The 22907-nt window shown below is 39.3% G+C and overlaps 1 protein-coding gene across 4 annotated transcripts; it reads right to left on the reverse strand.

Annotated features, from left to right (window-relative positions):
- Positions 1 to 484: 484 nt before the first annotated feature.
- mtmr14 (myotubularin related protein 14) lies at positions 485 to 22549 on the reverse strand. Of its 4 annotated transcripts, none has more exons than XM_063474873.1 (20): positions 22350 to 22549; positions 21727 to 22205; positions 21150 to 21298; positions 19163 to 19271; positions 18389 to 18464; positions 17294 to 17354; positions 16220 to 16342; positions 15327 to 15400; positions 14586 to 14656; positions 14430 to 14504; positions 12600 to 12666; positions 10620 to 10705; positions 9507 to 9583; positions 8957 to 8993; positions 8663 to 8733; positions 8511 to 8575; positions 6082 to 6214; positions 5119 to 5292; positions 2926 to 3132; positions 485 to 1442 (listed from the first exon to the last, which is right to left on the reverse strand). In XM_063474873.1, exons 2-20 carry the CDS (start codon positions 21859 to 21861, stop codon positions 1262 to 1264), a joined length of 1971 nt encoding a protein of 656 aa, XP_063330943.1. In that variant the 5' UTR covers positions 21862 to 22205; positions 22350 to 22549; the 3' UTR covers positions 485 to 1261. The 4 variants fall into 4 exon arrangements, with proteins under 4 accessions (XP_063330943.1, XP_063330942.1, XP_063330945.1 ...); XM_063474872.1 differs by having other exon boundaries at positions 22308 to 22549; XM_063474875.1 differs by lacking the exon at positions 2926 to 3132 and having other exon boundaries at positions 21727 to 22549.
- Positions 22550 to 22907: the final 358 nt, after the last annotated feature.

Raw genomic sequence — 22907 nt, forward strand, 5'->3', positions numbered from 1 at the left:
AATGCATCCATATACAACTTTTAGCATTTTGACTTGAGTGAGTAACCTCTGCAGTGTCTAGCTGTCAGCTTGAAACGTTCCAAAAGACTGTTGCTGATAACTGGTCTTAACCAGCCTTTTGCCCACAGGCATAGTCCTGTTTCCACCAGTCAAAGTAGAGGTTCAAACAGAGTAATAACCAAATAGACAACATTTGGCTTGTTCAGTTAATGGTGCCAACTAAAGCCAAACTGCATTGTTGGAGAAAAATTTCAGTTTTTACCAAGTCCTTTTTATTGTCCAATATTATTTTGTTCCACTTCAAGGCACCAAACATCTGCCATTGAGTAGTTTGTAAAATAAGAAAGCAGCATAATTCAGTTCTCTTCAAACCAAGTTGACAATGGTCAGACTATACAAGGTCTTTCAGCTAAAGCTTTCATGGGTCATTGGGGGAACCAAAAAAAAAAAAAAAAAAAAAAAAAAAAAAAAAAAACCACCAACACTTCATGGTTCAAATCCCATTATTAAGGGTCCTCTCACAATTAGTAAAGAATCTCAGCTTGAAGTGTTTGGTATGCTTGACACAAACTAAGTGAAATAAGGTAAGGCCAGGACTATCATTTTAAAACCAGTTTGAACATTGATTACTACGACCGCAGGAGTCAACTATTCTAAACGTTTCTGTATGGGAACATCAAAACCAAAAGCCCTTTAACTTTAGACCCCCACAACCATGAAGCTCTATGCAGTAAAACAGATTGGATAAAGTACTGTGCCAAATTCAAAATCAGAAGAGCATCGAATCTTTTCTGTTTTTAGAAGAAAATCTGAGGGAAAAACAAAAACAAATAAACCCCATCAAGTTCTTTGTCTCATTTCCCTGCCCAGTAGAACTACAGAACTGTTTGGATCAGTGAAGAATAGCAGCATAAGCAAAAGAAATCAAGTGATATTGTTTACTCGACATGGAGTTACAAATCTATAAACAGACCAAGGCAGAATTCTTTACACTGTAATAACAGGAGACCTCTAAGCCATTTAAATTTATCACCATCCCTTTTTGAAACCATTTCCCTTCCTGAATGTGACAAAAACCTCAGACATTTAAAGTCCACAGGGGAAAAATAAAATAAAATGGAGGCCATGTTAAAAAATAAAAAAATATTAAAATATTAAAAACAATAATGCTTCACCCCTAAAATTGAAGAGGGGATTGTTTGGCACAGACATGCTGAATCAACTGATGTAAGTAGGAGGGTCCAAGGTCCCATCAAGAGGCTCAGACGATGGCGTTACTGCCGCGGAGGCCCACCCCACGGGCAAACTGCTCCAGCAGGCCGGAGATGGCACCAGAGGGGCTGGGAGCTGAGGATTTGAGGCCGACAGTGGAGCTGTAGGCTGCCAAGAAGGCTTCACGTACTGCCTCCAGACGGGCCTGACGCTCAGAGGGGAAGGAACACCTGGAGAGGATAGAGGAAATAAGCAGGGGGGATAAGATGGGAGGTAAAGGTCTGAGAAAATGCAACTCCTGCCGAGACCAGAGAGAAGGCAGATGAGTCAAAGGGAGGACCCAGTGGAAATGGATCTCCCCAATTCTCATTGTCTACTGGGCAGTAAGCCATCTCTACTGAACATTTCAGTGCCCTGGTTCCAAAAACTTTAAAAAACAAAAAAAAAAAAAACAAAAAAAAAAAAACAAAAAAAAAAAAAAAAAAAAAAAAAAAAAACACAATTTCCTGACAAATCAAAGCTTGTTTGAGAAAGAAAAACACAAACTTTATGATACTGCTGTATTAGAAGTAGCACTATTCATGTCAATTATGTCAGTACAAATGGCAAGATATTAATGTGATTGTAGTTTGAAATATGGTCAAACATTAGTTATAACACTAATGTGCCTAACTCATTGAGCCCTTTTATTACATTGATCTTCCATGGCAAACACTACCCCACCTTATCAACTTTATGCACTGGTACAGCTGCCAGCACTAGACAGTCATTAGGCCCCTTTTAAAATTCTCTGAACCCTGTTATTGGTCAAAAGAGCTAGTATTCCCCGGTAATAGGACCTCTATGAGATGTCCACCCTCCTCATGGTTCTAATTATGATGTCAACTTCATATGGACTGACATTTATGCATTTCTCTACCATCACTGATCATGTGATCAAATGTGGTACATTTACTCATATATTCATACAATTAACCCAACAGCCATGAACAAGTCCGAATCGGTGATAAACAGGCATGTCTTTGGACTGTGGTAGGAAGGTACTGGGAGGACACCCACATTCCATAAGAGGCCCCACCCTGGGGTCCAAACCAGGAACTTTGTTAAGTGACAGTGGTTAGCACGGTCACCTCAAAAACAAGACAAAAACACAATGGCACAACATTTGTGACACAGACAATTTACCATGCTGGGTAGCACAGGAGTGTGTTAACAGCCAGGAAACACTGTTATAGTCAAGAACAGTAGGGACAGATAAATTGAAAAGAAATACAGACTAATGACCAAGATCATTTTGGTTGTGCAAACCTACATACAATGCTAAAGTAACTGTGAAACCAGCAAAATCTTACTACACCCAGTCATACAGCCCAGCACAAACTATGGTTACTGATTTGCTAAAGAGATCCTAAACAGGCACAAAATAAAAATGGCATCACAACTGAAAATTTCACAATAAACTGTGGACCCTCTAATGGCAAACAGATCCAGTGTTGGAATGAAGGATGAGATACCTGAGCATAAAGCTAGCCGTGGTTTAATTTAAGAAGTCTAAGCTGTTTGTTACTAACTGAGAAAAGGGTGACAGTCTGCTTTTCAGCATCCTTGTCCCACTGGGAAGTGAACCTCTTGTTTAAGACTATGAAACCATGCCATCATCTACAAATCTTTCTTACGGGACTGAAACCTATCTACCAGTGGAGAGGTACTTACATTCGTCCACTGGCTTCATCCTGAAAGCTGAATGGCAGGTGGGAGTCGTAGGCAGCGATAGCAGTAGATGAGTTGGAGGATGAGGCTGAGGCCAAAGGTGGAGGGAAATGGGCATGGTCATGGATGCTGCCACAACCGGAAACTATCTGCCAACTACCATAATCTGTAGAGAGGGAGGAACTTGACCGAGCACAGTCCGCTGCTAACCTGAGAGACAGATAAGAGGGACAAAAGTAAAAGAAAGCCCCCAGACCTCATCATCTTGATCAGTAGCATGACTGAAATTTGTGTTGGAGCAATCTCATTTTATGATACCCCGACTCAGTTTCAAGTCTGTATCAGATCTGAATCTTTAGCAAACCAGTTGTATCCTGATAACAAGTGGTGTTAAAAAAACAAAACAAAAAATCATTATATTTGTTCCTATAATGCATCTAAGATGTTTTAGGCTTTGCGTCCACAGACAGCTTGATTTTTGGCACTTCAGAGGTGCCCATGACCTCCACGACCACTGTTTACACCACGCTTCTTAATAGCTGCATAGCAAATGGATTTAAATACAAAATGCGCTGCTTGTGGACAGACCCTTGTAGGACTTTGAATTCTAAAGCTTGCTAAAGGCTTCCACACAACCTGTTAATAGACCTCTCTGCATTGAATCGTACTTGTTATTAATCTCTGGCTCTCTTCCATAGCATGTCTTTGTCTCGTCTTCCTTCCCTCACCCCAACCCAACCGGTTGTGGCAGATGGCCGCCTCTCCCTAAACCTGGCTGCGCTGGAGGTTTCTTCCTGTTAAAAAGGAGTTTTTCCACTTCCCTCTGTTGCCAAAGTGCTTGCTCATAGGGAGTCATGATTGTTGGGTTTCTTTCTGCATGTATCATTGTATGGTCTACCTTACATTGGTTTTGAGAAAAAGGTTCTATTAGAAAAGGTCCATAGTGTTGTGCCAGATGTATGACATTAGAATATCGTGTTGTAACTTTTGAATGATATGGAATCTTAAAGCCTTCAAATGGGACTACACTGATTTTGATTTCTAAGGAGACAGCACTCCATTCTTCACTTTCTGTCCCGTTTCTTTGCACAGTTGCACCCATTTTGGAGAAGCCAAATACTGCCCGAGTCTCAACACTGGTACCAATGTCTGTATTTCTTACCATATACTTTAAATCTTTTTGTTAAGGACAATCCATGAACACAGTCTCATAAATAAAATACCAGATTCAAATATGTATCCATTTTATTCAAGTATTCTTGCTAGATGAAAGTGATACAAATTAATAAGATGCTCAAATTTGAATAAGCTGAAACCGTTTAGCATATGGCATTTTTTGTTGTTTTTGGATGCAGCTGCATACTATCGGAGCTTTGCATGGATTTTGCAAAAATCAGTTATACAATACAATCACTTAAAGCTTAAAAAGTCATGCTGTGTTGATGACAGAGTGGAATCCAATTTGTCAAAATCCATTCACAAAGCAGGTCTGTTATGTACTAAACTTTTTTTGGCCTACAACTGCAAAGAGCATGTTATGTAGACCATCTTGTCTTCCTTAGGATGGGAAGTGTTCAGAGGGTTTGTGCCTTTTCCTGTACTTGTACCCGTCACAGGGTTTCTAAGACTGTTTAAAAAGCAGCAAGTTTAGACTTCTGTTTTACTTGGGGGGGGGGGGGGGGGGAAAAAAAAAAAAAAAAAAAAAAAAAAAAAAAAAAAAAAAACACAAAACAAAAAACAAAAAACTGCAGTTGCAGTTTTGTAATAAAGGAAATAAGCAGGTACTATGCAACAAAATCCTCCACATACACTTGCCTAATAGCAGCATTTAAGTGGCTGACAACTTCAAGCTATCTGATTTGGAAAATTTCCGAATACGTCAAACGGTGCAGTTAAACCCAAAATAAGGGATGTGATAGAAACAGAAATGAAAGAAGAATTCAAAGCCAACAAAGAAGCTGACGAAACCTATAGATAGAGGAAGTGGAACACACTCCAAACCAGGCGCTGAACATTTTAACAGGTTCAAATGACAACAGTATACAGTAGCAACTGTATTTCACTGCTCGTAAGTAAAAGCAACAGAGCTGACAAGGCGCATCTGGTGATTGTCCAAAATTTAAGTGTGTTAAGTGTGTAAAAGTACGCAGTCAACCAAACTTGAACTGGCGGCTTAAGCTACATGGACTCCCTCACCTTCTCCCTGGAACAGCCAATGGGCTGCTGCCAGTACGAGTGTCGCCATGCTCCGACTGATTGGATGAGGAGCTAGAAGACCTGGCGTCATTTGCTGTGTGGGAGAGGCGTTCGTCCAAAGGGTTCTGTTTATTCCAAACCACCATTGGAGAAGAGGACGTGGTGCCTTTTCTCCTGAGGGCAGAGAGTAAATCACCATTAGCAACAGCTTGTTATCTGAGGCCAACGATACCACCACTGCATAAGTTAGATGTTGTATTTGGTATCCCTTAGACAAGGCATCTTTGGCTTGGAACGTACGTGTGTGTGTTAGTTCTAAACTAGCAATGTGTTGGAGCTGTGAGCATTTCCTTAAAATGCAAAGAACTTGTTTGAGATGACACATCAACTTCAGACACTTTAAGGCCTTGGTTGAAAAAAGACAAGACTAGTCCAGCATAGGGTCACAACACAACCATCCAAATCACTCACCAACTAGCTTGCATACGATGACTGCAAAATGTTTAATAATAGAGTAAGCAGCTTTCTCTGACTGGGAAAAGTACCTGGAGACTATAATGCAAACACCCTATGAAACATCAATGCAATGACTGAGGTGAGCATTTACATAATACTCATGCACCTCTACATAACCAGTCAGATTCCTGAGTGACTCCATTCAACTTGCCCTGCATAGCTGAGGAGGGTCTCAAGCAGACAGAATCACAAAAATTGTAATTGTGTGGATGGAGCTTCTCACCAAAATATGAAAAGCTTTTACATGCGTTTTGCAGACCTTTTATTATCCATTGAAGGAGAGTAGATTTGCATTTTCTACAATATTGTTTTTACTGGACAGTATGTATTATATAGCAGTATAAATATTCTAAGAAGCTTGCAATAACTGGAAGAAAAAAAAATTCAACCTAAAGATGCTTTATGAGAAATTAATCCTTGAATTTTGTGAGCATGTGTGGTGCTGACCAGTTGGAGGCTTGGGGCTGACTGGAGGACAGGTCCACAGTGTCATTGGTCAAGCTTGATCCACTAGCAATCTCTTCAGTGATGAGGGAAAAGTCACTGCTCAAACTAGTCACACTGCCACGGTCCCTGGACTCTGAAAGCAAACAGCATTTCATCCAACATGTCACACAGGAGAGCCTGAGTAGCACCAACCAATAAAGGTTTACCCCCCTCCTTCAATTTTCCCAAAGCTCCTGTATTGTCCACCCCACCCCAGCTAAATATATTATTTAGATGTATAAAACAAAGACATTTACAGGGGAAGGCTGGAGTAGTTCCCTGACGATTCTGCAGTCACACGTCTGCTGCTCAGACAGTGTCGTCCTCAAACACTACAGCAAAGGCCTGAACAAAGCACCATTTACACCTATGAAACTGATCGAGTCTGACATGAAAAAGCACCCTGATGTGACTACCACATTAAAAGGTTAAGAGTTTGTTCCAGCAAGTTTTGGATTTTAGGCTTGCACTTTCATAAAAGATTAAAGTACCATTTTAAAATCACGGTCTCATTGTTTTGCTTTAGACACATTAAAGTCTCCTTGCATCAGACCAGAGGCAAGTAGGATGAGCTCCCACTGTAGTCTTTAGCATAGCACCAGAGACTGCTTAATGCTCAATACCTTTCTTTCAAGAGTTTGGGAATTCTTGAATAACAGCATTAGTGCCAAATGATGGTCATTTGATGCCACATTTAGGATGTCTATATAGATATACAAGCCAAAGCCTGCCTATGTATAGTTGCTGAACAGCGCACCCAACTTCTGATGGCTTTTTTCAGCAGAATAACATGCCATGTCACAAAGCACAAAGTCATTTAAAGACCATAGTGAGACGTGCTGTAACGTATAGATCAGGGGTCCCCAACCTCCGGACTCCAGCCCAAATCTGAACCCCAAGAGTGTTTTTTTCCCAGACCGCAAAGCATTTTCTCATTTGCCACGTAGATAAATGTTTTATTCCTGCCGGCTACCGTGGCTGACTTTTGAACAGGCGTGTCGGGCAACTATGTGGGGCAGCGACATTCTGGTCCACACTCCAAGCCAGCTGGTGGCAATATTGCACCACCAACACAAACACACAAAGGAAACCCATGCGGGCCCTTCAGCGCGGGTTGCTAAATTCCTAGCTTGGGAGCACAGATGAGTGAGTAAAAGAAGATGGCTTTGTCATAAATACGTAAAGTGGACTATGAAAATTGGGCATTTAAAGATGAATGGACAAAATTCACTCACAACTGAGTAATGAACATTTGCATCCATGCTTAAGAATTGCATTGACCCCATTTCACCCAAAATTTAAAATGCTAGCTGTCCATGTCCATGCAAATTTCTCCTACTAAAGTGAGCCAGCACAGTTTTGCAGGATGTTTTAAGTGACATTGTGTAGAGTTTGCCAAACACATTTTCTGCAGTTTAAAGCACTTCCTAATTTTCCTGAATACTGAGGGGTTTTTATGTTTTTGTTAGGTGAATTGTTTGCACCTTAATGTTGGTTTATGTGCAACAGATGTTGCAAAGATTATTGCATAATTTAATTGTTAAATTGTTTTTTGTTTAATATTGGTACTTGAACTGGATTGCACTTGTCTGTCCAGGAGATGATTTAATGGGCATAAAGTTAAATGATTAAAACTAATTTCTAAGTACTAAGTTTTAAAAAGAGACTTTCCATTTGATTCAATTTTATATGATGGATTATGCAGAAGAAAAATAGAATTAGGCTGAAAGGCCTGTTGCTTTACCAGTCACACCATATGATTAAAATGTCCTCTTTGCCCAATTCATCCCAAACCATTTCAATTGGATTTCTGCTTAAAGCGATCTGGCCTCCACAATCACTCACCTTACTATTCCAGAACAAAGCTAAACACTTTACATTTCACTAGATTAAATAGCAGTGTTTAGGTATGTCTGAACTTTTGATACTACATATCATCGGAATACCTTAATCCCTAAGGAAATTATGTGGTTACAGTTGCTCCAAGACAAAAGTAACAGACTGAACTAATTAAATAATACAATATATTACAAAGTTTACAAAACATAAGAAATGGCTCTAATATATACAAATAGTTCAATTATTAAATATCCAGAATACTACAGAGGTAAAATAAATATGATTGACATTTTACTCTAAACTGTAAAACTTTGTCATTTGTTATTTACACCCTTTTGCACGTTCTCTACAGTAACTATTGCAGTGTGTACTGTGCATTAGATGGAGGAGTTGTACAGGCAGGAATGATTTCCTGTGTCATTTAGTGGTGCATTTGGGTATTATATTATATTACAATAATATAGGCTCCCAAAATATCTGTAATTAATTAGCTAGATCCATGAAATATCAGTCAAAACTTCTACAGATGAAAGCATGCAAGAGTGACTCACTCAACTGGCAGAGCTCTTCCACAGTGAAATCACCGTCTTTGAAGTGAGAGTTCTTTCTTCTAAAACTTAGAGGTCAGACATTAAAAGACTAGTGAACAACTGATAGTGAATCCACACAGCTGGAATTTGACTAGGTAATGTGGTAAACACACCTCTGCTTTTTAACAGTAGAGAACTTCTCTGAAACAATGTGCTTCAAAAAATTGAAGCAAAAAAAGAAAATCTGAGGAGGAAAGAAGAATGTCTGATGAAACACAAACAGCAACCACTAAGACAAAAATAGAAACTGGTAATAGCAAGGGGTACACAAAGTGCATGTAGCCTTTCACAAACCAAAATTTATACAATGTATTTAGGAATTGTTATTCCACATTAATCTAAATGATGTCAAGTGTCATTTTTACTGGCTTTAGAATGAGCTACAACTTCATTTTAAATACAAGTACCTCTTCCCCTTTGGAGAGTCGATCTGGCAGCATGTGACTAGAAGGGGGAAAAAAAAGGAATGACTGAAAAGCTTCCCCATTGCCAAACCTCCTCAGCATAATATAATATAGCATAATAATACTATAATATAAAATTATATAATATAATAGTTCTAAACTGACCAGTTCTTTGTCATAGTTAAACAAACTGAACCTGAAAATTGGGGGGGGGGGTAGCCGTTTCAACTCTGTACACTCATTCCAGTAACTCTTAAACATTTTAGCTTAAAGATCTGAAAATGAGTTCATGAATCAGGAGTCCCGTGACTGAGTTTAAGCTGTTCGGTGATGGGATCAAAAAAGGCTTAAAATTATCTTAAATGCTGCATGTCTCAAGTTTACCTTCCCATTCTTCCATTAATCAGTCACAACTCAAATATGTACTGTAGACAACCAAGTCAGGTGGCACTACGAAGTGTCCAAATCATCTCTGACATATTTCTGCTGGCTAAATCAACATGGCTTAACAAGTTGCTGTGAAGTCATGAAATGACAGATGTAACATTCTTACCCAAAGAGGAACCAGTCGTAAGCGATAGTCAGATACAGAATCTCTGTGGGCTCCAGGCTGGCATGCACTGCACCATCCTGTGAAAGATGGGAATAACTGAGTCAAACGGCTCGCACTGCGGGTGGCATTCTAGTAGGTTTAGGCTTCAGCAGGTACTGTGTACATGTCTAGTAGAAGTAAAGTGCTCACTTTACTTCTGAATAGACCTCTCAGGAAAAGCACATGGGAGCATGACAGCAGTCTGGTTTAAATGCATGCACTTAAGTGAAACCATCCATGGTTTTAAAAAATAAATACATTAAATTATATAGACCATTTGTAATTTGTGACTATATAAAAAGGTAATAATCTGCTGCTTTTCCACGATGTTCCTCATGCCATGGATTCACTTTAAATATACAGTCTTGGACTACAGCCTTGTGGACCACCAACTGTAGCTTTGGTGAGCTAAGCCTAAAAGTGCTTGAATCAACTTTCCAGTTCCTGCAGGTACTGGTTACACTGGCTTCACCAATTTGTCCACATCTCCAAAGCAGAACAGATACAGTTCAAAAAAGTAGAGCTGGCATTTCTGCCCTTTACAGAGGTGCTGTGTCACATTGACATGTTTTACGTTGGCCAAAGTCATGAGTCTAGAGAAGGTAGCAGAACTGCTCTCTGAACAAGATTCAGAAAGTCACTACGGCATAATACCTTAATTTTGCCATTTCTGCTGCCTGTGCCCTACACAGTATCAGCACCCCATGACAGAGCTGACTAGTTGTCCACAGATCAACATAGTTTCAGTTCCTACTGAAAACAACTCCGTATGCAGTCTGTAGTTTTATCAGAAGATTGCCATGTGGGTCACATCTTCAGAAGAAGACTTTTTTTGCATAAACATGAATTGGAATTTAAAAAAAAAAAAAAAAAGGTGAATACAGCGAGGCTAATCACAGCACAGCAAGAATTGACACAAGGAGCAGTGGTGGATTTGTGGCAGACTGATTAAGCATGGGATTACAAGAGTCTCTAATGAAGGTCTGAAGGACCCATTAAGGCGTTTGGTGTCATGAGGAGAAACAGGAGGAAATAAAAAGATTTAAAAACCACTCAAGAATAGAAAAGACTTACTGCCCAGAGAGAGAGCCTGAGGAGGGATACGAACAGAGGCGTTCTGTCCCATCCTGATATGCAGTGCACCAGGAGGCCGCTATCATCTGAAATGACAACACCTGAGAGGTCAATACTGTAAGCGCTCTCTGGAAAGCAAGAGTATTATGAATAGGTAGAGTACATAATGCACCAGTACAGAAGTGGTGTGTAACATGAACTCGATAGATGAACTCAACTTGTGTACTGAACTGGAAACAATACTGAATGATTAAAGTGAAGACGACAGCACCGAGACTGAGCAACATGCATATTCTGTTTTGCAATGGCAGAGTGAGTGCCAGTATAACAGCTCAGCAATGAACTCTGCCTTCATGAAGGATGCTGAACCACAGCCTGAAATTTATAGATGTACAGGGAAATGCAGAGAAACTTGTTTATTGATCTGCATTCTGACAAAGGACAAAACAATAGACAGTAATTGGCATAATAATCCTCCGCAATGACCTGATCATGCTAAACACCATCTAGTGTTATTAATTATACTCCATTAGCCTGATTTAGTTTCAACTGGTGTGTTGAATTGAAGATAAGTTTATGTAACTGTATTCTAAATCATACTAAATAAATGGAATTTAAAAAAAAAAAAAAAAAAAAATAGTACCAATATTTGACGTAGTATAAATGAACAAAAAATAAATAAACTAAAGGACCTTGGAAAGAAAAGTGTCTGGACTTCTTTAAGTTGCTTTAAGATGGTTCTAACTAGAACTGAAGAAGCTTCTCGGATGAGAGGTGAAACATCTTCAAGCAACTTAAAGTCCAGATGCTTTTCTTTCCAAGCTCCTTAGACTACAATGATCTGGATGACTGAGAACCTTCACAGACAATAAAGCACTGTCAACTAATGCTTATTTAAGGACTTTTTGGCTATTTGAGATGGCTACACAGACCATTAATTAAGTTAAGGCAGTGTTTCCCCAACCACTGTGCCATGAGAAATGATCAGATGTGCCGTGGAAGATTATCTGGTTCCACCTGATTAGTACTAAGCGATTGGTGTGAGTAACGGGCAGAACAATTACATTCTCTTCCACTAGAGGGCAGTACAACTACCTGCTCCAATTAAATGGGTTGCCAACTGCCAGTAAAACAGAAGATGAAGAAGAAATTACATAATCGTCATGCTGTGAGTGAGACAACGCAGCACGTAATAGCAATAGATAAATATTTGAAAAGAAAAAGTAGTCAGTCTGACCTGGGTCCTGGAGAAAATTCTGACCCAGATGAAGGCCCTAGCATGAATGGTGGTCAGAAGCAAGCAAAAAACGTATACTGGGGACAAACCAAGCCAATTCCGTTATGCCTGGTGCACGGGGGAAAATGATCAATATGCTTTTTGTGACATTTTTGTTTGGAAAATTCACACAGCACACCACCAATGTGAAATATGTGCCATGGCTCCAGAAGGTTGGGAAACACTGGGTTCAGGAACAGTTCTGCTACTGTGATTATCATGATGAACTGGTTAAGACATCTTAAACTTTAATTAAAACCATTGTTTTGACACAAACTGACCTGAGCATTTTGACATTGTAGTTCCTTAAATATCTACTCAGATTATTCTGTTAGAAGTTGGACATTGAAACAGTGACAGTCTACTCAAAGAATCCTCAAAGTCTTCAGCTGTTTGGTGGTGGTTAACCATTTTTCCTGCCAGAGAATTATCCAAAACAGGAAGTGAATTAGCCTACAAAACCTTATGCTAAACCTGGTTTCTTATTTGACAGTTGATTCTATATTACATCCCAGTGACCAACGAGATTACCACTCATTCTGACAGAACATAAAATAACTGCTGGAGGAGTTACCAAGGTAGCTAGTTAATGGCAAGCATTCCTTCTACAATGACTTTGACTGTAGCTTCATATTATGATTGAGCTGCCTCCAATCCACAGCAAGAACACACACACACACACACACACACACACACACACCTACCATCACTATTGATGATGTGGAGAAGTAGCTTCAGGTAGTTCTGGGTCTGCTGCACCAGGTCCCATGACTGGACCGTTTTCACAGAAAAACAAACATTAATTGTGTGATAAAAACCTTACTTTGCACTAGTGCTGGGCGATATGACGATATATATCGTGTGGACGATAGAAAAGTGTCTATCGTGCCATTTGTCTTCTATCGTTTCTAACCCGAATTTTACAAATTATTACATAAAATATATCATTAACCCTTTACAACCGGTCAGAGCAGGCACACTCCGTTTTCCCTAACTATTTTTAAATCCCTGTAGAACTGTAACCACGTAAGGTAGTGCAATAATGTTTTTTTTTTTTTTTGCATATGAAACCGTAGGGGTTGTACTTACATCTTATTCCATTAGCTTGTCCTAAGTCACGGTTTTCTTCCACATATAGCTTTGCAAAAATTGCATAAAAAGCACTTCCAGCAACAAAAACATAATATTCCAGACTTGCAGCAACAAAAACATAATATTCCAGAAACACGCTTTGCCGATTCGATCAGCTGTTCATAACACTTCCTAGTTGGAATATAAGTCAGCGCAACTATCGCATGTCCACCATTACCTGTCCGAAACCGGAAGTGACGTCACTTTCGCGGAAAATGTAGTTTTTTAAGCTTCAAAGTCTGTTGGTGTTTTTAAAAGTCATGTTTGACTTTATGCTCTTCTGTATCGTTTCTGGGATGCTTAGAAGTCAAATTACACTGTTGGAAATAGTTTATTTTGATGCACATGCTGTTTTTTTGCAAATTTGCATTTATTTATTTTCATTTATATATAAAAATTTGTGTATCTCAAAAATAAAACTATGAAGACACTCAAAATAAATAAATGTAAAGATAAGCTCTGGCGGACTTGGTTCTATGGTAGGTCTTAAAGGGTTAAATAGCCTGTGCAAATATATTAGTGTTGTCTTCTCACTATACATACTCTGAACTTTATGCAAGAGAAAATAAAGTATAAAAAAATGATATTTTTCACAAAGAAACTGTCTTGTGGTTTTGCAACATGGTGCTGCTTTACGTGCACCCGGATTTGCGACATGCTTTACAGTAACTCAAAACAAAGACTGCACCCTCTCCACTCGCTGTTTACAGACTGCATACTTAATTTCCAGATGACCACAGGTCAGGTGGTATATCGTGATATATATCGTTATCGTGATATAAAATAATTCATATCGTGATAAATATTTTTTCCATATCGCCCAGCACTACTTTGCACTCAGGAAATGATCTTACTGGATTACATCTTAAACTGGAAACGTCCTTCATACTGTGTGTCAAAGCTTGGCTAGTTCCTCCAACCACATTTAACCAAATCAATAGATTAAAACCCAGGAAGAAAATCATTTTCTGCACATTTTGGCATTTAGCTTTACATTCGTGGACTCCAAAACAACATTCTGTGAGGTCAGACACCGTTTGACTGTAAAGTTTTTATCAGCATGAGTACACCAGCAACCGTTTATTTTTCAACCCACAGAGAAACATTAAACATTACTATAAGACACTATAATATTACTATAAATGTGCCAGTTTGTCCGTGTTTTGAAGAAATCTTTAAATTACAAAAATAATTTCAACCCATTACAGCATAAAAGCAAAAGCATTGGGGGGGGAGAGACTTATCGTGATGCTAGTGTATGAGCAGTCAAGTTATGAATAACGAGCCAAGAACTATGCAAGTTGGACAACAGATGGAGCTATAACACCAGTAATATCAGCACATGACAGTTATAGCAGATAAAGAACTCAGAAAAAGCAGGAAGACAAGAGAAGAAAATTAACCTGGTACTGAGTCCAGTCAATGTTCAAGTTGTGAGTAAAGCACCTGGGGATTGTCAAAGGAGCATCCACAAAGTCCTGTCAGAAGATACAAAGAAGAATGCTTAATACAGAGCTGACTTCTAACCAGTGCCTGATCTGTCTGAGCAGATTCTCTACCTGATTCCAGTTAAACACTAGACCCTCTGCTGTGTAATCTCTGTCTTTGTAGTCCTTGAAAAACTCACATCCTGAAAAACAACGGTAAAATTTAATTTATTTTTACAGCGCCAAATCACAACAACCGTTGTGCAAGGTGCTTTATATTGTAAAGTAGACCCTACAATAATACATAGCGAAAACCCAACAATCATATGTCCCGTCCCCCCCATGAGCAAGCACTCTGGCGACAGTGGGAAGGAAAATCTCCCATTTAACAGGACGAAACCTCCGACAGAACCAGGCTCAGGGAGGGGCGGGGCCATCTGCAGCAACTAACAAACAACTCCTCTGTAAATTAACCCAAAGTCAAGCTATAATGAGAGCATACAAAAAAAATAAAATAAAATGTCTAGTTCCCAAATATTTTCTGCCTGGCAGAAGGTTTTATGACAAATATGCACTTTATACAAAGCAGAAAAATGTGAATAATTAAATGCTTAAGATTTGACAAATTTTACTAGCTTAAAGTACAACATCCCAGAGCTTTAATTTGGGTAGACAGCACAGGTACATGTTATGAAAGATTAGTAGTAATAGTTTTAAGCACATACACCAAATGGTAGTTTAATTTATTACTATATTATCAATCGAGGGCTTTGTTCTACAAGTCACAGCTGTTCATGGACCGCCTCTGTAATTCCACTCATATTCCATTACCGGCTGATAAAGCACACCTAGCTCTGGTGAAAGGGTCCTTACCTGGGTAAGGCACAGAAAGCAAAGTGAAGTCTGCATAGCGTTGGGCCTTGTCTACCTTCTCTGATGATGTCACACTGCAGGGACACAAGGAAACCAAATGAGATGCATTATAAGTATTCACAAAATCAAATTACTCTAAGACTGAAGGGCAACATATATGGCAAAGCAGCCACCCAGAAACATGAAAATAAACCATTTTATTAAAAGCTGTTTTTATTGTGATAAACTAGCAGTGCAGCTTCTGACCTTTCTAAAGCTGACAATATTTTTTTTTTTTAAAACTAACTAAAAAGCTTATTAATGTTGCAAAATATAAAAAAAAATAAATAAATAAAAAAAATAAAAAAAAAAGCAGGTTAAGTCTCCCTTGCAATTAAATGCATTTACACAAACTTTTCATTCAAGAACCACCATAAAATTGTTCATATTTGCACAAATGACCAAAAAGAAAAATCCGTGTCAGAACAGTACTGGGGGGGGGAGGGGGGGGATTGGAACTTAATTACTCCACTTCATTGAAGTGTTCCTGTTATTCGTAGTGTATTAGTTCTTGTTAATACTGCTGCTTCACACAAAAATCTGTCCCTCAAAACAGTAGTTCCATCTGCTCCATGTGACACACAACTTTGTGGTCTGATAAGACCTTATAATACACTGAATGATGCAGCAGTGATTGCTGTGCTCTAGACATAGCTGTTTATAGTAAATTGAAAAGAAAAAAGGACTTCACCATAATCCCAAGCACACTGCACACACCCAGCTGTTAACGACAGAACTGACAAAAACCTGACGCTAAACTGAGTAGCCACATCAGAAGCCTCCCTCTCTCTTCTTCTAGGAAACTGACCTAAATGGAACAGAGTGTGAATGAACCAGTGCAATCGGTTCCTTACTTGAGGCCAAACTTAACCTTCTTGTTCTCCACCATTAAGTCGCAGATGTAGCGAACTGACAGGTAACGCAGCAGCTTAATGTCATAACCTCGAACCTTATCGAAGAGATGGGAGTCACCGTTCCTGACGAGGAGAAAAGTGAAAAAAATTAAAAAAAAATGATAGCATAGACAATTTATCTGACACATGCCACATAGTAAATGATCTAAAACACTGGAGAAGGAAAACAAGTCACTTTCCAAAATACAGCAGGGATGGGGGGCACATCACAGATGTGTGTACTTGCTGTACATTTATTAGTTTCTAGACAAAAATTATTACCTGCTAGCTCTCTAGCAAGCTACACATCAAATGCCTCTCTTCCAGTGGAGTGACATGAGCATAACCAGTGACCAGGCAGATGGTTAGACCTCAATATTTGAGATATTTTGGCTCCTCATCTAATGAGCAGTCATATGTACCTTAAGTCTGTAAAATGAAAGCTATGAAAGTTCGGAGATTGAGGGAAAAAAAAAAAATGATTAAAATAAATTACGACTGACGTTTAACACTTGTTAAAATTCTTGTCATTTGTATTTCACTTTAAAGAAAAATAATTTATAGAGATTGTGAAAACATGCACATAGCATATAAATGTTGGGCATTTGCTGGGTGTAGTTTCTAAATGTACAGATGTGTTACAGCATTAAATTATTTTTCAAGTTGTCAACCAATGATTGGATTAAGAAAAAATTAAGATTTAACTTTCAAGACCAAATATCCAGGCTGTGAATTCTGTGGGGTTTTTTGTTTGTAGTTTTTTTAAAACCCTGTATGATCAAGTCAGTGACAACATCAAACCTACCCTCAAATCCAAATTCTGACTTTTTTCTTAAAAACAGAAGACATTGTCAAGAATGGATTAATTTGTTTGTTTATCACAGATGAGACTTGACTCCATGAGATTAACACAATTCTTAAATTACAAAATAAATACATTTATAAAAAAAAAAAAAAAAAAAAAAAGCCATCCCACAGTCCTGATTAACCCACAGAGCGATGTCCTGTGTGTACAGCAGATAAGGTAACCATTACCTGACTACGCTGTCATCCTCTGGAAACTCCTCCGACTCCGTCCATGTGTCATCACTGCCCCCTAAACAAAGATAAATTATAAAAATAGCAGGCAAACATTAGTCGGGTCAATCTCTCCACATACAGGCTTGGAAATATTAATTGTTGCAGACTTTGCATAACAAGTGCAGCATCAGATAAAACATTGTTCCAATAAAGGGAGAAAAGTTAACACCTTAATGGAAGTGGGAAATCATTCAGCCATCTTATTCCACTCATCCATTTAAGAGTTGTGGGAGGGCTGGAACCTACCCCACTGTCATGTGTAAGAGGTGAGGTACACCCTAGACAGGTTGTTAGTATAGCAGGGCTAACAGAGAGCCAGACAACCACTCAAGCTCATTCACCTTGTAGTATCATCACTGAACCTAACACATCTTTGGAGTACTCAAGCAGAACCCACATCAAAGGAAGACACTTCCACAGAGAAAGGCCCAACCAGTGTGCAGACTTGAAACTGGGACCCTGTTCCACCCACTAGTCCTAAAATAGGGTGTAAACAGTGAATGCACTCTTAAGAGTTGTGTAGTCAAATACACAAAGAAATTTGCATGTGTGAGCCTAGCAGTTTTCACTCCATTAACAGCAAGTGTCTTCCTAAAAGTCAATCCCAAGTCTCTGGAGAGTTTTCTGAAAGCTTCTGTAATGCAGAAGTAATCTTTGCACTTAGTTCATAGAGTCTCAGTGTGTGCAGCAATGCAGAAATGGCACCATTTGTCAGACTGCCAGGAAGTACAGCTACTGTACCACAGCAGTGAACTTTGCAGCCTGAGAAATGCTAAGTGATCTTAATATTCGGTGCATTTCCACCCCCCACCCGCACACGTTCCCCTCAACTGATGTTAAAAGGGAACTAAAACAGAAACAACTGTAGTCATCCCTGATGAGTTGGTGATTTTCAGTGGAGGCAACCCTCAGTCAAAACAAAGGCTCCGAAAGAAAAGTGCTGCAGCTATTCACAGGTCAGAATCTAAACTGAAACTTATCATGAAAATAAGTCAGCCACAACTTCACGTTTATACTAATTTTAAGCCATTTGCAGGTGTTGCTTTTTACCTGAGAAAATGTAGTTGTAGCCTGTGCGTCCATAGAGCTCCCCCCAGCCTGCCAGTGTGGATGATCGGCATATATGCTAAAATATGGCAAGCAAAGAATACAAAACATTTTATATTGTCAAATTTAAACATTCAGAAAACTGAAAATTTTGAACCTTCAGCTACTTTACTTCTTAAAGAAGGAAAATGCTCCACAAAGTCAGTCAGACCAAAATTATGGCCTTGCAAAATAGCACAGAGAGTTAGCATTAGTACCTTAGAATCATTGTACCTCAGCGCCTCGTGCCTTAACACAGATGTAACATTAGCTGGTGCTGGCACTACGTAATCTTTAGAGTGTTACAGGTTCACTGCACCCCACACAGATCTAATAAACTTAAGTTTGATGCATGCAGGCTGAATTGGGTCCAAGATCCTCTGGCCCTTATTCATCTTCCACTCGTTCCCGCGTTCCCTTTGGTTCCTCACAACAACAACACGAGAAGGATACATAATTCAAACGAGCTTCTGCTTTCACAACTCAGCTTGATTTTTTTCTTTGTTGGCACTGTACACATTTTACCCGCATGTTTAACCTCAAACTATTCAGGGTTTGTTTTGAGTACATTTTTTTTTCCCCTGCTTCACAAGCGTCAGTGTTAAGTTTGTTTGTGCATGCTGCAGCGCTGTGGTTCAAGGAGCAACCACAGCATGAGGAGATCACACCTTTGACATCAGAATTTTGTCACATGGAGGAAAAAGAACAGTTGTATGTAACCAAGACCAATATAGATACCTTGCCATTGTAGAGGATGACTGGACAGACGAACCTCCCTCTACAGCGAGCCATCTTACTCCGGTTCACTAGGTCCTGCAGCTTAGAGATCTGCACCGTGCTCTCAAACCTGTACACACAAACCACCACATGCTCTGCACATTAACTACTCAGAATCCAGCAGTTAACAAATTTCTGCTCCAAATGAAACTAGTCTCATTTATGCAAATTTACAATAAAGATAAATCTTAAAAACTTTTATGCTCATATTGCTGATCTTCCCCCAGTTTCAAAAACTAAAATAACTGCAACCACTATAGCAGAAATGAAATTGACAGTTACAGCTTTTCTTTAATTTTTTTTTTTTTTTTAAACTCTTTTCTTAGAAAAACTTTAGCACACTGACACATGAAAGCCCTCAGCATTTTCATACATTGCTCTGGTTTGACTGTTTTAACTATACATCCTGCCATCTGACTAAATCACTGGACTGCTCCATTTTGAAAGTTTAAACTAATATAAAAATTGCTTTTAGTGGCAGGAAAGGAACACTGCACTGCTGAAGGAGCTTCTTTAAACACTGGCATTACTTTCATATTAGAGGCCTTTTGCAATAGTGACTAGGAGGAAATTAAGTTGCTCTCCAATTGATGTATACCAAAGGTAAGATCTGAGCGGAATGTTCAGCTTCTGCTACATATTTAGCTTTTTTTTGTTTGTTTTTTTAAATAGCCACCAATATTTTGCCCACACTTAACCTTATGTAAGTGCAGTCACAAAAACACCTAAGGATTACCTAAGGTAAAAGGGATCAAATGTGATAAAGCGGCCAGAGGTCACTCAACGATTAGAGTCAATAACTGATACTTAACAGATGACTCAGCATACTTTTTACCCCATAATGCAAACATTTATTACAGATGCAAGCTGCAATATTGGTATTAACTTTGTATCCAACTTTAGATCATTGCAACATTTTTGCAACATACTTGAAACCCTGTGGAACTCTGGATAATCTTAAACATTCATTTTAGTGATAAACATAATTTCCCAATTTTCCTGATTCTCAGTGCACTTTTTTGTCTTCACTAAAATACATTTACATAAATACACTAAATACATTTTTGTAACTATGTTTCTTGCATCATACTCAGTAGTTAATATGCATAGTCCATTGCCATTTTCAGCTTAACCTGCAACTTAAACATTTGTGAGAAAGTGAAAATTTTGTTTTTAACCAACACTTAAAAACTTCTCTAGAAACATGGCTGCACATGAATACATTCAAAAGGAATATTTAAGTCTTAAACGAAACACTCCAAAAAGCTATTTTTGCTTCATCATTACAGATAACTGTGCAAAGATTAAGAGTCTAACCTAGAAAAGATCAGAAAGGTTTCTGATGTAAAGTCAGCCAGCATTCCGGCCTCATCCATGTTTGCTACTTTAGATTACTAAATGACATCAGTTGACAATAAGAAATGTTAAGTTGCTTCTATACTCCCCTGGGTGCAGTTATACATGTGGTGGCATGCATTAATTGCAAACAGGTTTTTGTGTTCCACAATTTTTCAGCTGACATGAACTTTGGAATCACTTTAACTGAAAGAAAAGGTCTTTTTCAATGTATGAGTTTCAACTGTGTAAAACCAATTGATAAGATATATAGATCTTGCTGTGCATATGAAGGATTTTGCTGCCGTCTTAACACATCTATTTCTAGCACTCTACTGGAAATTTGTTGCGCTACATGAATCAGCAATGAGAAAGAGGGCCTTTTTGAATCACTGCTATAATGTGACTGACTCCATGTGACACAACAGTCACTTTACCCCTCTGCCTCCTTTATGTGTTCAGAGGGGCTGCAGACGGAGGATGATCTTTGGTCCCCACACCATAATAAGGTGTGCATGGATAGAAGAGGCACACAAACAAGTGGGTAATTGGTAACTAGGCTGACCTTTGTATCGGGGAAAAAGGATGGGATGAGTGAGCAGTGGAGATATACCTGTCTTTCTCCACATCTAGGCATTCATACTCCAGGAAAACTATCTGTCGGGGGTAGTGTCCACACACTTCTCCGCTGGTGTTCTGGATGATGCTATACTTGTAATCTCTGGCAAACAGATGCAGACAGCGTGTCTCTATGGCCTCCACCTGAAGGAGATACACATTATATTAATAGCCCTTAATGGTTCCTTTAGATAATACTATAGTCCAAAAGGCTCATGTGGAGAGACGATAAGATTCCATTGTTTTGGTATGGCAGATTCTAGCCACACAGTCCAAATGCATCCCCATAGATTGACTGCTCAGTGTCTAATAATGCAAACTGGAATGGATATGACAGCCAAATGTCTAAACATTGTCCACACAATCATCACAGTCTAGCTTGAGCAATACAACTTAAAATAACATGCATGCAAGTTACGTACTACTTTTTGGATATGCTTTTGCCGAATTGAGCATGTCTTCAGTGCAACTCATCATTTAAATTGACTGATTTAATACAAATAACATTTGGCGCATCCTTAGCAAAAGTAGTAACTTATCATGAAGCTAAAGTAAAGAGAAAAGAGAAGTACCCGAGGAGTGACTTCCTTTGCCCTGTACTGCGTCTTGGAAAACAGGTCTATCAAATCCGTTATTTCTTCACTCTTTCTGACCAACAGCCCGGGAGCCGGGAAGCCGCCGGCCGTGGGGAGGTGGGTGTCCGTCATAGTGCCTCGACCCGCCGCGGTGGCTTCGAGCCGCACTCGACCTCCTTCAAACACCGCTGAGCCTTGTCCTCTGGGACGGGGAGACCGACCAGGCCATCCCTTCCCAGCCAGCTTTTTCCTGACTGCCCGCTTGAGGGAGCCGGAGCCGGGGAGTCTTCTTGAATTCAGGGCACCAGCGAACTGTTCCACTCGCCAAACACAGCCTGTTAGCCAGCCCGTAAAGCCGGTCACTCAAACCACAGCTGCTGCCACTGCAGGCTACAGAGGTTAGCAAGACTAGCTAACAGGCTAGCTCAGGTCCCCAGGCGTAGCCTATCGTTCGTCTTTTCCACCAACTCAAAGCCCTGGTAAATTCATTCAACATAAATAAACAGCCGTTTTATTTTCTAACATAGGGTAAACTTTCGTTCATCTCTCAGCACCAATAAAGTAAAACTCCCCGTCACCTGGAGTCAGGAAATCTCCAGGATCCTTCCCGGCCTACTCACGTTTCCTCAGTGCCATGTCTTCCTGTCTCCTTAGAAACCACGACCATAACCTGGTTAAATGTATACAGTAAACTGTCCTGTCGCTGTAAGGTAGCAAAATAGAAGTGGATAACAGCCTCAACAATACCGAGTGGTGTCGCAAGCTGTGAAACAGATACTGAAGTAAAACAGCCGATAAACAGGAAGCAGGTTTAACCATGTGACAGCCATCACCCCCTTTAAATGGGTGGTGCCTGATTGGATCAGCTGGAAGGACTCACTACTACTTTACTACGGCTGGGTGTTTCCTGCGCCGTTCGTGTGCCTGAACGTAAACAATCTGATCACAGTATTTGATCGGAAATAAACACAGTGTTAAAAATTAAAGTAACAAAAAAACCCGATGATTTTACTAACCTTAACTTTACTTACCTTTCTAATTATCCTAGCCAGGTTAAGCAGACCTGAAATTAGAGAAATTATAGAGCTCGGTCTATGCATACAGAAAAAACGAGTGAAGGTTTGTTTGTTTGTTTTTTGCTTTTGTTTTGTAAAATTTTAATTTTTTGCTTCCCAAAG

The sequence above is a fragment of the Pelmatolapia mariae genome, linkage group LG5 (genome assembly GCF_036321145.2).
Source record: "Pelmatolapia mariae isolate MD_Pm_ZW linkage group LG5, Pm_UMD_F_2, whole genome shotgun sequence".
NCBI classification, from domain to species: domain Eukaryota; kingdom Metazoa; phylum Chordata; class Actinopteri; order Cichliformes; family Cichlidae; genus Pelmatolapia; species Pelmatolapia mariae.